The sequence below is a fragment of the Podarcis raffonei genome, chromosome 17 (assembly GCF_027172205.1).
Source record: "Podarcis raffonei isolate rPodRaf1 chromosome 17, rPodRaf1.pri, whole genome shotgun sequence".
Taxonomy (NCBI): domain Eukaryota; kingdom Metazoa; phylum Chordata; class Lepidosauria; order Squamata; family Lacertidae; genus Podarcis; species Podarcis raffonei.
Genome location: NC_070618.1, coordinates 38237568 through 38254900, shown reverse-complemented (window position 1 = coordinate 38254900; position 17333 = coordinate 38237568). Strand labels below are relative to the sequence as shown.

Sequence of the window (17333 nt, the reverse complement as noted above, 5' to 3'; positions counted from 1 at the left end):
AAAATCGATCAAACTAAGATAATACACATGCCTAGTGTATTATGGGAATAATGTAGATGAGCAAAACATGTGGGATGTAGAGGGAAATGAGAGGTTACTGTCGGAGTGATGGTTAGGCAGGCTTCTAGGTTGGCAGGAGAAAGGAGAGGTTAAAATACGTTCCATAGACATTTCTTTGCCAGCGCAGGCACATAGTGGAAACTGGTATTGTGTTGAATTGGGCCACAACTTTGATTACAGGAAAGATTACCGCAGCTGCTGAAAGAAAAGAAAGGGGCAAGCATGGGCTGCCCTGACCTTAAATGCCCCCTACTGGTCCCGCCCCCGCCCCAGCCGATTGGCTGGCGCGGTGAATGATGAATGCTAATGAATCCTGGGATTCCCCAAGTCCGCGGGGCTGCAGCCAGCCCCACGAGGGTGTGAATGGGGCGTGAGCCCGCAACCCACCCACCCACCCACCCCCGTATGTCAGGAGTGGCTTTGTGTTGAATTGGGCCACAACTTTGATTACAGGAAAGAGTAGGTTTGGCTCAGGCATTGGGCATGTATAGGAACCTGGTGGGGTCAGCCTGTGTTGGGGAGTTGCCCCCAACATGGATTGGGTGCCATGACCCCACACAGGCCACCATGGGGCAAAGTGTATTGGCCCATTGGGCCCCCTGTGGACTGCTGGACAGAGTCACCCCTCCAGGACCCCTCTAACGGGGTACTCCAGTGACTAAGGATCCAGCCCAATGCCTTATCCGCCAAAGTTGTTACTGTTGCTATGAGGTAGGCAAAAACCTGCAAGCCGGCCAATTTGCTTGCCCAGGAGAAAATTCCTTCCTGGCCCTGAATATGGCAACTGAGTAAACCATAGCAAGGTTAATACACCACACGCCCGCTCCCCACTTGATCAGGCCCTAACAGACATGGTGGGTGGCTGGGGAAATCCAGCCTGCCCCTTGCCACTCCTTTAAATAGGCTAGGAGTGGGCCAGGTGCAGCCCCCAAGCCCCTGCCCCTGATTGGCCTTTTGGGCATTGCCTGCCCATACCTGATAGACTGTCGCAGCCAGAGGTGGGGTGGCACCAGGTGACCAACCCCTCCCCTTGTCCGCGGAAGAAGATGGCGGCTTCTCTGGACCCACCACAGCCATGCCATGTGGCAGATGTTGCCCACCCAGAGCCCCAGGTGAGCAGTTATTCTTTGTTAACATCGTTGCTATCCCTTCAGTTTACGGATATGTTCTGCAGATGTGTGATAAATGTAAATGAAGACTTAATATTGAATATGCAATTAAAATGCAGCTACCTGATGAAACACAAATACCGCAATCCGATTAATTATGTATTATTTTTTTAAGAAATACTTATTAAAGTTTTACAAAAGCATGAATACAAAAATACATAAAAGAAAAAAATAAGAATAAAGAATACAACATACAAAAGACAGAGAAAAAAGAAAAATAAGAAAAATTTAAAAAACAAATCCGTTTTTCATAACTTTAAACTCCTTTGCTTGTTTCTTTGACCTCCTCACACCTCCCCTTTTTGTATTCCCATTTACATAATCAAGTCAGCAAATCCTTACCCTCTTTCATATATCTTAACTCTATATCTTAACATTCGCAATCCGATTAATTATGTAAAGCAAATAAAACTGCATGCTTCAAATTGCAAAGGGATGGATGCAGACTAACCAGTTAGTTGAACACAGATCCCACTGAAATCAACTGAAGAAGTTAGTTGTGTGACATATTTTAAGCCTCATTTATTTTCCGGGGGAAATGCAACTACAGTCATAACTTGAGTTGAATGTGCTTCAGGTTGAGTGCTTTTGGGTTGCATTCCCCGGCAACCTGGAAGTAACGGAGCACGTTACTTCCGAGTGTCGTCGCTTGCGCATGCGCAGACGCTCAAAATGATGTCACGCGCATGTGTGGAAACGGCGAAATGCAACCCGCACACACACAGACGTGCCGTCGCATCTTACGTTCCATTGAGGATGCGAACAGGGCTCCAGAACGGATCCCGTTTGCATCCCAAGGTACCACTGTAATTTACCTCCCTGGTTACCATGCATAATGTATTATATTCCCAGCAGTCAAGTTTTGAAAGTGTTCAGAGTTTTCTGGCAAGGTAAATCTTGACATCCAAGAGGAAAGGAAGTGGTGGAGAAAGGCATGAAATTTGTGGTTGTGTTGTTTATAGAAAAACTTAACAGGTTACATCTTTCCCAACAAGAGACGATGAAGGCAGAATCAATTCAAGCTCCTGCAGAAGAAGTCCTTCTCTGAATTGCTGGCTTGGTCCTTGTGCATCAGTGAGGCTAAAGTGCTATTATAAAGTTGACCCACTAGGCCCAAGGGAGAGAGACGGTTGAGGATTCTGTGCCATAAAGTACCCCTCATTTTGTGCCATTCCCAGGGCATAGCAGGCACTGATGTGGCAAAGGAGGCCTCTGACATCATCTTGACTGACGACAACTTTTCCAGCATTGTGAAGGCAGTGATGTGGGGGCGCAACGTTTATGACAGCATATCCAAATTCCTGCAGTTCCAGCTCACAGTCAATGTGGTGGCAGTCATTGTGGCCTTCACTGGCGCCTGCATCACACAGGTAGGCTTCATTGCTGTGCAGTAGTGGCAAAGCCTAGAGGAGGCTGGCCCATGAGGAGGAAGAGGACACTTGCCCCATCAACCTCAGCCTGCCCTCAGCCAGCCCGGCAGGATTTCTGAGTGTGTTTGATGCGATCTGCTTAGAAACTTCCCCACAAGTAGGAGCCAGCCATATCAGGCTTCCTGATTGGGGGGACCATTTCTGAGGGGTGTAAACCCTCTTCACCAACCTGCATAGAGATCTGACGTGTGTGCCCTGGGACATTGGGGGTGGGGTGCTTGTATGTCCCTTGTATGTTTGTTCCCATCCCTGTTCAACTGCACGTTTAAGCAAATGCCTGCTGAACATAGCTAATGTTGCCTAAAAATTAGGAAATTACACATTTGGGAGTTTTAGGTGTATCTCATAGCCTTGCTGGAAAAGAGTAGCCATATGGGGAGAATCATGGAAAGGTGCGTGGAAAATGAATGTTTGAGGAACAGAGAGGTTAAGCTGACACGAGAGAAATGCTGAATACAGTTTCTCTATTATACATGGCTCTTGGAGAATATCAAGTCAGGTTCTCCTATAAGAACATACTTGAGAACCAGGCAGGAAGCAGATTTGAGGCCCAGCTCCATGTTCTGAGCAGAATGTTGAGAACGTGGGGAAGAATTCTGGGGCTGAGTAAATTGGTCCTTTAGGAGTAGTTGCTTACCAGGCTCCAAAGATAATCTGTGAGGTAAGGCCCATTTGTCTTGAAGGATAAAGGTAAACAGAACCACTGCTTTGTGATTTTGAATCAGGAATATTTCAGAGACATAAAAACCCCCAACACCCTTAACAGGGGAGTTTTTAGCAGACAGGAACAGCGTGAAGAAACACCTTCAAATTTTATCTGTAAATTCTCTCTGGATTGAACTAATCCTGTAGATGGTTTAATACCGGTCCAGTTCATTGCTTTCCATGCCCTAACAAACCTTTGCAAAGTGGATTGAACCAAAATAAATGCAAGCATATGAGGCTCCCGTAGACCATTGGCCCGTCAGGTCTAAGGACTTCCTGAGCCAATGACTACTCTGACTCTCCAAACCCTCAGGGCAGAACTACCTATTTCAAGACAAATGGGAGTTCCCACCCCATTCGCCCGATGGCGCTGGATACTTCCAGATAGAGGAGCTTATTTACTGTGGAACTGACGTATGCATGTTTTTTCACAGCATCCGTACAATGTCATTGCCATCAAAATGCCATCCCTGCCCATCAAATACCTGATGTTCCAATGCCGCAATGCCCCTTCATCTCCACTTTTCTTGCAGGACTCTCCACTCAAGGCAGTTCAGATGCTGTGGGTTAATCTGATTATGGACACTTTTGCTTCCCTGGCTCTGGCCACCGAACCCCCGACGGAGGCCCTGCTGCTGCGCAAGCCATACGGACGGAACAAACCCCTCATTTCCCGCACCATGATGAAGAATATTTTGGGCCATGCTGTCTACCAGCTAATTATCATCTTCACCCTCCTCTTTGTGGGTGGGTTCTTAGGACACTGAGCTGGAGTTGGGAGGGGCAGGGGTGGGTCTGGGTCCACTGTTCAGAGAGGGAGGAGGGAGAGGCATGGTTTGCTGGGCATGGTGTCTTCTCTGTGATGCACTGTTTTACACCCCCCCCCTTCCTCACCCACAGGTGAGGTTTTCTTTGACATTGACAGTGGCCGCAATGCGCCCCTGCACTCCCCGCCCTCAGAGCATTACACCATCATCTTCAACACCTTTGTCATGATGCAACTCTTCAATGAGATCAACGCCCGCAAAATTCACGGCGAGCGCAATGTCTTTGATGGCATTTTTGGCAACCCCATTTTCTGCAGCATTGTGCTGGGAACCTTTGGCATACAGGTACAGGCCTGGTCTAAATGGATGTGAAGAACCAAACTGAGTTGGGGCGGGTGGGAAAGACAAGATGGATGGATGAATACATGGATGGAAATGTGTATTGGTGGCTGGCTGGCTAGTTTGTTTTTTTAAGAAACTGGGCTTTTCATACACTCTTGCTTTAATAATAAATTTTATCATACAGTGTTGCTTGTGCTCTTCGTGTCTTATGAGGTTTCATAGGCCCCTGGCTCCATAGACTGTTGTTGCTATTATATCAATATATCAGGCATCTTAAATGAGGTTGTGTACACACTAAACCTTTAAAGCATATCTGAAGCACATTTCCACTTCAAAGAATTCTGGGCGCTGTTATTTGTTGAGGGTTGCTGGCAGTGCTATTTTTCTAGAAAAAGAGGTGCCAGGACTCAATGCCTCCCTCGTTCTCTTAGAATGGCAAGGGCACCCACCTGAGAAGTGCCGGAACTGAGCTCTGGTGAGTTCCAGCTTGGGGGGGGGGAGCCCTGGTTGCTGAACATTGTAACTCTGTGAAAGGTAAACAAGTGTCCAGAAATCTTTGAGGGAAAGTATGTGTTTTGAATATGCTTTAAAGGTGTGGTGTGTATACACAGCCTCAAGTAACAAAAGGGGAAATAGACAGGCCCCTGCCCCAAGGAGCTTACTGTATAAATGTTGAAAGTGAGGAAGATGAGAGAGGGAGGGAAAGGGGGAGGAATCCTTAACAGGAGACAGGTGTGTGCAATTGCATATATATGTATTTAGGCTTCACTTTCTCTTGAGGGGTGAGGAATGAGGCACAGCTGGAATAAACATCTGTTGCTCTAGCCCCATATCCCAGCAGCCCTTCAAAAAGTCAGGACAAGTCTGTGGGCAGTCTGGTTAAGAACACAAGAAGAGCAAATTCCACAGTTCTGCCTCAGAGAGAGCTCTGCTTCCTTCTATCTTCGTGGTTGTCCTCTTCAGACCTCTGGTTCTCCTTGTCCTGCTGTTACATCTGTGACTCTTTCCTTCAACTTGGGGTGCTTCCAGACATGTTTTTATTGTGGGATTGGTTCTCATGCATGCAAGGTTTGTTTTTTTGCAGTGTCCACACAGTGTTATTGTCATCAATATTCCAGCCCATATTTTTAGTGTATTTATTCAAAGTATTTGTATCCCACCTTTCTCTCAAGCTGGGAACCAAGATGACTCTTAATCCAGATTAGCCCTTTATGGGGAAGTCCAATATAATGACAACAGCTTTGTTGCCAATGACCCATTGATAGTATTAAGCACCCTTGGTTGTGTGCTCTCTGTTCCCACTGTCAGTATTGCCCACTCTGATCTTCCTGGATCCAGTCTTCTATCTCCTCTCGTCTATATGCAGTCCTGCCTGGCCACCAGCTCCCATGAGCCCACCCTTTCCCAACAGTGTGTGTAGATATGGAGGGTGGGCTTCCCTCTACAGGAGTTAGTCTCACTCTGCCTCTCTTCCCCCCACAGATCGTCATTGTGCAGTTTGGGGGGAAACCGTTCAGCTGTTCGCCGCTGAATGCGCAGCAATGGCTCTGGTGTCTCTTTGTGGGCTTTGGGGAGCTTGTCTGGGGACAGGTAAAAAAACCTTTCTTCTGACGTCTTCATTTGTGCTCATCATTGGATGGTTTTGGTGCAGGATAGGATATTATTTATTATTAATCCTTCCTCTTCCTCACTTGTGTGAGTTTAGTGTCCGGTTAGCAGAGTGCAGCATAAAATGTAGAAACTTCTGGGACAAGGTTGCTTAACCTTGTTAATAATTATTCAAGACGGATAATATTTTAGCAGGCTGGGCCTTCCCCCTTTTCATCCCTCTAAACAAAAGAATCACACAGAACCCATGGCAGGATAAAAATATTGTTTGCTTACATAAAGCTCCAGACTTGGTTACAGCAGTGAAAACAAGACAGGCAGAATATACTTCTATGCTATAAAATGTATGGTTGAGATAAAAAATGAAATCTGCTCTCAAGAGAACACAGAACAAGCATCCTTTCTCTTCAGTTCCATGGCAAAATGAGACTGAACTCTGAGGAGAGAGGAAGTAGTAAGGACTCTTTTCCTTTGTTACTTTTCCCACCGGGGCAAGCAGGAGATGAGACCTCTGGGAATTTATAGAGGAACTCCATGTGTCTTTTAACCTTTGATTATCTAGCAAAACTTGAAATATGATTTTGGCTCAAGATTATTTCCCACACTCGTGTAGCATTTAAACTTCCCAGCCATGCTGTAAAACTGCAGTATCCCAAACAAGTGCAGAAAAACCTCTGGGTGCAGAGTGCAGAACTCAGCTTCCTAAGTATCTTTGTTTTCATTTTTTAAAACAAACATCAAGTTTCTAGTCCTTGTGGCTGCAAAGATGGCATTAAAATGCACAGTAAAATCTCAGAAGCCATGAGTATGGTTTCAGTGTCCTGATTGTATCCTACCTCTTTTTTATGGAGAAACAGAATGTATCTTGCGAACTCAACACAAATATATGAAAACATGCTTGCTTTGCATGATGTACATGTGTTACAGACTCTAGCTTTTCTATGCACAGAATTTTGGCTACCTTGGGCCTATGTTGTTTTGCTGCCCTGGGCAATGGAAAATGCCATTGCATGCCTGTGCTGCCACCTGAGGCAGCCTGAGGAGTAAAAGGAGGCAGGCAGCTGGGCATGTGCACTGCCTGAGGCAACTGCCTCATGAGTGGGCCGGCCCTGGCTTGGGAACAAAATGCTGATCTGGCGGACTAATGTTTAGGCAGGACTGTGCACAGAGGCAGCATATGCAGGTACTTCTTTCTTGCTGTCCTGAGAAATTGCAAGCCACTGAATCCTGCCCACTGGCACAACAACCATGTAGGATTAGAAGATCGAGTTTTTTATACCTCTTCTTTTATTGTGAGTTGTCAGAGTGCACCATATAGTCAGATAAAGACAGGCATGCCACATTCTCTTGGAACTGGGGAAGCACCAATCAACACCCTTGTTTAGCTCTAGTATGTCCAGTTAATGAGCTGACTCATTAACTGGACATACTAGAGCTGCGGGGTGTTCACTTTTGGGGCACTGGCATATGATCCTCAGTGGGCTCCCCAGAAGGCCATGAAGCCCTCAGGCCCTACCTACTGTCGGCAGTAGGTAGAGCAGAGTGGAGGGCCTTCTCACCTGACCCCTCTGGCAGGGGTCACTAAGAGGGGGGCAAGGCGCTGGGGAGTCTATGTAGTGTTCCCACCAATGTGTTTGCAGCATGCTGGCCTTGCCCCTCATATCCTCTGGGTAAATTGCAGCAACTCCAGTGCTGTGAGGTCAAGGTGATCCACCACTGTCTGAAACCCATGGCCTCACCTGAAGAGCTAGAATCTTTTTGTAAAATAAATAAAATAATGCTGTGAATCTTGGGAATTGTAACCAAACATTGCACACGAATGCATGCAATCAAGCAAATTTATACTTGTAAAAAAACCCTGGTTTTACTGCTTCTGGAGGTGATGGTGCTAGAGAGTTTGGGCAGATTCTGGGGATCTTGATAGGGATGAAAATCACATGGTAAATGATTGAGTGCCCCTTTTCTGCCCTACTAATACTTCTCTCCAAATTCCCCACTCCTAAAGTTTGCTGACCCTGGCTTAAGCTATGCAGTCACATAAGGGCTCCTATTCTAGTGAGAAAATGTTGAAATGTTCAACCAACATCTGCTCCCTTCTGTAGGTCATCGCCACCATCCCCACCAGCCACCTGAAATGCTTGAAGGAGGCAGGGCATGGCCCCGGGAAGGATGAGATCACTGATGAGGAAATGGCGGAGGATGAGGAGGAAATTGACCATGCTGAGCGGGAACTCCGTCGTGGCCAGATCCTTTGGTTCCGTGGCCTCAACCGTATCCAGACCCAGGTATGAGATAATGGGGAGGCGCCTCCCGCCAGGGCTCCCCTCACCCTTGCCCAACCCTTCCTTTGCTTTAGCAGTGACTTGACGAAAAACCTTTCATCTGGTTATCTCCTACCCCATCCCAAGACACCCAATGCTCATGCCTGGGGGAGAGAGAGAGAGACCTCCAATGCTGGTCTAAGCATTTCATTTCCCCGCTGCCTTGTTTCAGCAGAAAGAACTAATGAATGCAGTGCTTGGATGCATGAACAGAGGCAGCCTATAGAAGCAGAAATGGGATGACGAGTTGCTGGGTGGTTTGGAAATGCCCAGGAAAATGAGAACAAAATCTGTGGCTGAGATGGTAGCAGCAGAAGTGGTGGTGGTGGAAGTAGCAGGAGTAGCAGCAGTCATAGAGTAGCTCTTTCTATAGTTATCAGGCAGGTCATTTGAATTCCCATATTACTTTTAGGGAATGGAGGATAAGAGATGGTGACTTGTCCAAGGCCATCCAGTGTGGCTGTAGCTAAAGACGGACTCAGTTCTGACCTCTCTGATAGTAGCAAGGATCCCTGCAAAGCCACATGCTCCCTGAGCTGAGCCCATATTCTGTGCTCTTGCCCCATTTGAAGGGCAAAAGGCAGCCATAGTAAGGCCAGCAGAACATGCACTGTCTAAATCACCCAAGATGTTATGCTCCATGCTCCATTGCTCCTGCTTTTTTTTTCAGGAACCCAGTGTGGTATTAAAGCTGGGGCATCAAACATAAGATCCTGCAGTGTTTTCACCCTACTATAGTCTACACAATCTGAACATTTGCAGGGCCACAAAGCCACAGGCTGGTGTACTTACTCTCAAACCAAGCCACTGTTGGAAATAGCCCAAGCTATTGACATTAAATTGGTATCTGTGCCTAAGACACGCTTGCAAATGTCTGTGTGCTTCCTTGTACTGGGGAGGTGCAGTAAGCAGATTCCAGGAAGCAGACTTTTGTTATGAACCCTCTTTCAAAGCCTCTTTTCTTCCCTGCCTGGAATATATTTTAGAAAGTGAAGCCTTGCAGTGGGTGGTGGACAAATGGAATATAGGTTTAGGGGAAATGATATTTGTCAGATTGAAGGAGAATGGGCATTTCGGTGGTGGAGTGATGAGGAATTTGGCCCAAGTCATTTGGGTTTTATAACTCTTCATCCTACTAGTGGCAGGAACATACCTCCCTGTAGATTAATGATGTCTATAGTCCCCATATGGTGGCAACTGCACTGAGTAGCATCTAGAGCCTCAAAGTATGAACATGCACCTTGTTTCCTCTGTAAGACAGTCCTTGCTTTCCTTATAGCCAGATTTTACAAGTTTGCCACAAGAAGAATAAAATATGGAGATCAAATTCTGCAAATGTGCTTAATTGACTGGGTAGTTGGTTTTCTACCAGACCCATAAATCATTCAAATGTGATTTATTAGACACAAGTTTCATTTGGCACCTACAACAGTGACACAGTGGATGTTTTCATCCAAGTTTTTTCTCAGAGTAGACCTATATAAGTTAATGAACATGACTAAGGGCTCATCCACACTTCCACTTTTCTCATGCCCAGAAAGCAGTTTTCTGCTTAACCCACTTTCTAGGCATGGGTCCAAGCAGTTCCCCCCTTGCCTTGCTCCTTTCCCGGGGAAAATCCCCTCTTTAGCTGTAAATCTGAACAAATGACAATCTACAGAAAACCTGATTGCTGTTTGCTCTGATGGAGCGCTAAAGAGCAGTTTTCCCCAGGGAAAAGCAACAGGACAACAGGAAGTACGGATAAGCCCTAAGCCAGATCCATTAATTTCAGTAGGCCTATCCTGAGTAAATCTTAGTTGAATACCACCCAGTGACACTGACATTATCCCAGTTATAAGGAAAAGAGGTATTCACAGAAAATAGGCACTGTGACACACAGAAAAGAACTCCTTCCATAGTCACTGGAAACCTTGCAACTCTCCTTCAAGTCTCAGGCTGCTTCCACACTAGGGGTTTATTCTGGAACTGCCATTCTTTGTCCACTTACTCTTTTAAGGGACATCTATATGACATTGTCATTAAAGTGCAGCTGCCCTATATTTTCCCTGTACTTTTTTCAACTTATTTTGAGAGCCCACAAATGCCGACATTGTTTGAATAGAATGGAACTGCTGCAGAAGCACCTTAACTCTACTCTTCTGTCCTTCTTTTTATCTTTTTAAGAAATGTGGTTTTGATGTGTGCAGTGACATTTGGGGCAACTGAGCCCTAATCTGCCACACCTTTTCACCTTAGAACACTCATTATTACCTATCCATCTGGCTCCATTTTAGCAGTGTGTTGAATTTTTTAAGCTTTACTTTTAGATTTGTGTTAAAATGCTTTGTCACATTAACAAAAAAATAAGAGCAGCAACACAATAACACTTCAGTGAAAAAGCATTCTACTGCAAATGTTAAAATTAACAAATAAAATGAACATGCTTCTGAAATGCATTTTTACACTGCTTCCACGTGGCAGTTTATTGTAGCAGCCTTGGTGCTGCTCATATATACAAGTTTTGTGCAGCACCCACTCAAAGTCGTCTTCATCAAAAGGGAACCTGTGAAAATTATAAATAGGGATTAAATGGGGGGGGTGTATGGGACATCTTTTTGATGATGTTGTTGTTGTGTGGATGCTGTGAAAAACTTGGAAGCATGAGCAGAACAGTGGGCTTATCCACACTAAAGAGTGGGGCAAAATGCAAGTGTGGATAAGCCCAGTGTCCACAATAACCTGCCTTACTTTCTTACCCATAATGCTATGTTACGCCCTTTAATATGGACAGAACAGAATAAGATGTACATACTCCAAAAGTGCAATGCTGAGTGAAGTATGGGAAGTCCATTTCAGTTTCACATGTTGTTTAAAGCAGAAGAGCAATGTCTGGGTAGCTCTAATAGCCTACAGTCTGGAAGCACCCTCAGGCAACCACTTTTACTTCATCAGGCTTGTAAACAGCCATGAGGTCCAGAAACTTATTTCTAAAAGGCGAATCAAATCTAGGATTATCTGGTATCTGACATCAGCACTGAAGATCAAGTACCACAGTCTTAGCTCTGCAAAAAAGAATGCAAGATTATACTTGGACACAAAACCCACCTGAGGGCAGGTTGTACCACCTCTAGCCATTGTGGGGCTTCTGTGCCACATACTTCAAACTAGGTCCATGTGAGAGGAACGATTTCAAGACAACCATGTCTAGCTTCTATGTTCTAACAACATGCTTTCTGATTGCAGCCCTTCCCCACCCCCTCCTCCCTTCCCACTTCCTCAAACTGCCTTAAAGAGGGGGTGGGACATGTGCCTGGCAATTTTTCTTTCCCTTTAGCAAGTCAAACAAAAGGTGGTTTGTTCTTGCCTTAAGACTTGATGCTCATGGGATCTCAGAAGTTCTCAGGCCTGGAGCATGATGAGGAATGACCAATGGCATGTTGCATAGCAAAGTTGTTGCTTAATGGATGAAATGAAATGAATAGAACCCGGAATCCCAACTCTTCTCCTGCACCAGCTCCATTCCATGTAAATATGGCTGATTCCAAGGCATCCCAAAGTGAGGGAGACTGCTCAGCTGTCCCCATCCTCTTGTTTCCCTTTTCCAAGAAGAAAACAACACACACTCATATGCAGCATGTGTCAGCAATGCAATGCAACCCAGGGATCCTGGTTTTGCTCCATACGGTAAACTTCACAAGACGTTCCCCTACAGGAATGAAGGAGCAGGGCTTCCAGAATGGAGTGTAGAGCTTCCAGGCAGGCCCAAGCCCCAGCTCTTTCACTTTTAAGCACTGTGCCTTATCCCCAGCACGCTAAACTGGCTTTATCCTGTGAGATGGTGGCAAAGCATGGCAGCAACCTGCTGTTAATACCAATCTGCATCAACTTGCAAGGTGGAAGCATTTCCCCAGAGGTCGGCTAGCTGTTAAAGAGGTAGGATGACCATGTGTCTTGCTCTGCAGGGGATAATCCTGTACCTGAAGGGCTGTCTGTCTGGTCCAGGCACTGTTTAAAGAGCCCTGTCTTGAAGTTGCCCATCAATAGTTAGCATATGGACTGTGCAGACACACAGAGCTCAGCTAGTCATGGTCTTCTTCCCTGCTATGGTGAGATGTGCTGTATTTTGACTTAAATTAAAGTAATTATTTCTAAACTTACACCTATACATATAAACTAGCATATACAAATTGTATGCAATCTGTGTCCTCTTTTGTCCCCCTTTTTGGCTGATACGTTTGCTTTTTTTGTGGTGCCAGCCTAGGAAGAAGGGAGCAGGGTGCTTCCTGTGGTTCAGAATATGCCTTGCATAAAAAGATGACTGGCCTCAGAACGATGGAGGCTCTCCTGCATCCAGCTGCTCATCCCATTTGCACCAGCAGGAGATCAAGAATTCCCAACTGGTCCATGGCCTTCCCTCCATTCCCTGATGGGTTCATTTGGTTTTATAATAATATACACAACCTTTGCTGCAACCTACTGAGGACAGGTTCCCCATTGCATAACTGGGGGGAAGTGCAGCCAAGAGAGTGACTTGCCAAAGGCCACCTCAGTGAGTCCATGTCTGAGCTAAAACTCTCACACTTAATTTATTTTCCCTGCAGAGCCACACTGGCTTTGTGCCACTGCTCACATGTTGCTGGTAGTCATGAAAAAGTGAAGGTGCAATGAAGGTGAGCTTGCAGTGTGACTGAAATACTCCACAAGACTGAGAATTGAGAGAATTGTGATTTCTGCAACAGAAGAAATTCATCACATGTTCCATACAATTGCCTATATTTGAGAACTGCTAACGGCAGTCAGATTTTTGTTTCTTATTCTGGTACTTCAGATGGCCACCTGTCATGGATGCTCTTGTTGAGATTCCTGCACTGCAGGATCTTGGACTAGGTGATCCTTGGGATCCCTTCCAACTCCTATATTCTATGGTTCAGTTATTTACGCATGGTTGACTGAAGGGCTCTTTCCCTTCCCCACCATCCTTTCCCCTGAGCCCCCTAGACATAGTTGCTCAGTCAGGTGCATGGGATACACCTTGTTCATACATTCAGTGCAATTCAAATGGTAAGGCTTTCTATGGACTATCACTATACCATTTACTATTGCAGGTGTTGTTTACATACTGGAATGATTCCTCCTACAAAAAAAATAAAAATAAATGACACATCCTTGCATTTAGAAAAATGGCATATCAAGGCATGTTCTCCCTGACATACTAGTTTTCTACTTGTGCAAGTTTGTTTCTGGGGAACATTCCCCAAAGTGCTAGGAAGCGCTTCACTGGTTAATTCTGCTGAATCTATCAATAGCTTTAATACCTCATTATGCTTTTTTGGGTGGGAAGGAGATGAGATGGTGGTTAGTGGCTAAGGGCTGGCTTAAACAGAACCCTGGCATGCAGGTGACACATGCAGTCAGGTGTGTTTTTACCTCCGTCAAAAACTTTGAACCAGGGTCTACAAACATAAATGCCTATGGGACCAGGCTTGTCCATAGGATGCCTGCACTCCTTTTTCTCAATGGACAAATAATGTGAGCAATGCATACTCACTCAGGCATTTACAGAAATGGATGACACCACTATCCACCCCAATTCTGTATAAAGTGGTCCCATAACCCTGCTGCATGAATTAGCTATGTGTGTTTCAGAAGTACCAAATACAACTGCTATATTTGGGCAGGTGAAATGCCCCCCCCCCGTTAAATCTGGGGAGGGGGTGTCTTCCTAACCATGTGACTATGACTTGCTTGCTTGAGTCTTCGATAAACATCTTGGCCTGTTTGCTTTCACACTCTGGTATAGTAGTGAACTATATCAAAGAAGAATTCAAGGAGGGTAATTTGCAGGATTGGGAGGTAGATGCTCTGTGATTTTTTTTGTTCAGGTAGACAGCCTTTTCTACACAGTAATATTCGAATATTAGTCCTTTGATTCATTACTTATATGGCATGGCACAGCATGCTTCAATGTAGGGCAGCTCAATTTTAAAGCAAAAAAGTGGCAAATGTAGGTAGCAAACGTCTCCGCTCACACATGACTGAGCAATTTAATGATAATTTACTATTCTTTTTGTTTCTTTTATTTATCTCTTGGGCAGCAGTGTGCTCCCTTTCTATACAAACCAGCACTGGAGCACTCATCTAGCTAGCTGCACAACAGCACAGGGCCAAAATCCAGTGCCTTCCCCCTCTCCATTCTGAAGTATAGTTCTGACAACCCCTGGGGCTCTGCACCCAAACTGGCCACACCCCTAGCACTCTGCTGCCAGACATTTTATTTTATACTTAATTTTGCCAACAATTTTTATTTGCATAACTAAGATTAAACAAAACAAAACAAGTTCCTAGCCAGCCTCCAACAATGAGATAGGCTACAGAATGAAAAGCTACTCATAATCAACCTTCAACAATAAATAGGGATGGTTTTTATATACAATATTTAGGCTGCAATTCTAAGTGCGTTAGCAGGAAATAAAAACAACAGAACAAAACAGCACTTTGTTCTGAGTAAGCCCACTGTGTTCATGTTGCTTCAACAAATCAGAAGTGGAGAATTGGTTTTCTTTGGCAACTTCAACAGCATAAAAGAAATAGAATCTCATTGTATGAATGTGTGAATTAGCCTTATATTTATAATTTGTCTCAGATTTATTTAGAAAATATTTATATGCTGCTTATCCACCAGAAGATCTCAAAGTGGCTGACATAACATAAGGGGATCTACAACTATGTTTCAGTTGTTTATGGCTCCTGGTGGGCTTCCACGCATGTGGAAAGTTTCATGGAGCTGGGTATATTCTTACAGCGACTTCTCATGCAATCAACTGTGCTTGGGTTCAGGACAATCTTGCTCAAAACATACATAGTATCCCCCAAGATTCAGAGCAGGGGAACTGCAAAATGCACCGTTTAGAGACTGCACTTCCTTCTGTCAGAATCCTGCCAAGGAAGGCCAGGCGCTAGGGAGCAGATTTTGCCTTGACAGCAACCGTGACTTCAAGGGCAGAGCTTTTCTTTTCCCCTTAGGAATTAATGCCAGCTGTTCACATGCACAAGAGGAAGTGAAACGGTATACACTGGGACACAATTATAAGTGGAGGTAACCCTACTCCCTGTCGCTGGTCACCCCAGACCTCAAGGATCCAGCCAGCTGTTCTACAAAACCCCACCCCTTCATGTGTAAAATCCTATCTTGGGTTCAGTTCCTTGGTCATGCTAGAATGTGTTGAGAAGGAACAGACTTTTCTTGAATGAGAGATTTGTATTACTGCTCAGTTATACAGTGGTACCTCGGGTTAAGTACTGAATTCGTTCTGGAGGTCCGTTCTTAACCTGAAACTGTTCTTAACCTGAAGCACCACTTTAGCTAATGGGGCCTCCTGCTGCTGCCGCGCTGCTGGAGCACAATTTCTGTTCTCATCCTGAAGCAAAGTTCTTAACCTGAGGTACTATTTCTGGGTTAGCGGAGTGTGTAACCTGAAGCGTATGTAACCCGAAGCGTATGTAACCCAAGGTACCACTGTATAGCAATTTGAAATGTGCAAATGTTTTATGACCATCCTCTTGTTTGAGGCTGTACTCTTTGCCCCTTGGTGATGGCTAATGATGAACCTATTGTCCATGATTCTTGTCTTTTAATTATTTTATTATTTCCCCCAACGAAGCTGTAACACTGGTCTTCACAAACCTCTTGTAGCAACGAGTTCCTCAGGTCAGTTGTGCCTTGCACTCTGTTCTTAATGGATTGGCTACAGCCATTTGTGTCTTGCTGGATTTCCCCCCAACAATTCTGGTATAATATGCTGCTAAGGGTTTGTACTTCGTGTAAACTCTTTAGAAATGGAGCCTTCAAGTGTGACCAGTTGCCTCGATCTTCTGCTGGTGCAATTTGCTCTTTCCATAAAAGAACATCAGTGTGGTGCCAACTCCCACTAGCTGGCCTCTGGTGCATAATGCTTCATAAACTGTGGCAGGAGGCCAAACCCCCAGCATGGCCAATTCTGGCTGGTATGCGCTGTTCCACTGCAGCCGCTGCCCGCTGCCATCCAAATTTTCTATCTCATTTTCTCTCCCGCAGATGGAGGTAGTTAGCACCTTCAAGAGAAGTGGCTCCTTTCAGGGGGCTGTCCGACGCCGCTCTTCCGTCCTCAGCCAACTGCACGATGTAACCAATATTTCTACCCCCACTCACGTAATTCTCTCCGCCGCAAATGCCAGCGCCGGTGCCGGGAGTGAGTCTTGATTTCCTCTTACTGCTTGTGATTTTTTTAAAAAAAACCCAAACCAAACAAAGACAAAAAAAAACCCCATCCTATTGCTGCCCTCCTCCAGTATCCCCTCCCTTCTCTTCTATCCACTCCACCCACCCACCCCCTTGGCCCCTCGTTGCTGCAATCACTGTTGCAATATTATTTATTTCAGTTTTTTCTCTGTCCGGTCTCAGTCATGCCGGATTTACAACTTATATAAAGCCATACAATTTCTGCGCTTTGCCCCTCCTTCTTTAGCCACCTGCACCCCTTTTCTCCTTCGTTTGCTCACCTCTTTCACCTTCTCTATCAGTGGCTGCTGGTTTTTAATGGACTGGAGTCAGATCCCCAGCTGGTGAGGTCATGGGCAGGAAGGGAGGGGTCTGCATGGGCAGGGGGTTGTGCTTCAGTCAAAAGAACTGAAGCACCATAGAACACTACCAGCTGGGGATCCAGCTTCGTTTCTCTGCCTGGCCACACATCTTGATGGTGATTGGTGTTTATTGTGGTGTTTGGTGTGTGTCACTCACTGTTGCACGTCAGAGTTTTGCTGAGGTGGGGTGGATGGGTGTTGCATAGATGAGAGCAAAAGATTGGGTACCAGACCCCACAACATGAAACTTTTGGACAATAACAGCTTATTGCATCACCATTCCTGGGATAAATATGAAGTCATCTGCTGATCATAGTGAGGATCAAGGCA

General features: G+C 45.3%; 1 protein-coding gene across 7 annotated transcripts in view; it reads left to right on the top strand.

Annotated features, from left to right (window-relative positions):
- The window catches only part of ATP2B3 (ATPase plasma membrane Ca2+ transporting 3), a 72740-nt gene that overhangs the window by 43126 nt on the left and 12281 nt on the right, over positions 1 to 17333 (top strand). For 3 of the 7 annotated variants that reach the window (XM_053371089.1, XM_053371088.1, XM_053371087.1), the window contains 6 exons: positions 2408 to 2599; positions 3898 to 4111; positions 4265 to 4476; positions 5956 to 6063; positions 8184 to 8366; positions 16459 to 16612. In XM_053371089.1, coding sequence (XP_053227064.1) covers positions 2408 to 2599; positions 3898 to 4111; positions 4265 to 4476; positions 5956 to 6063; positions 8184 to 8366; positions 16459 to 16612 — 1063 coding nt within the window. The remainder of the gene's footprint in view (positions 1 to 2407; positions 2600 to 3897; positions 4112 to 4264; positions 4477 to 5955; positions 6064 to 8183; positions 8367 to 16458; positions 16613 to 17333) is intronic. The other 4 variants (XM_053371084.1, XM_053371086.1, XM_053371085.1 and 1 more) reach the window with 2 other exon arrangements.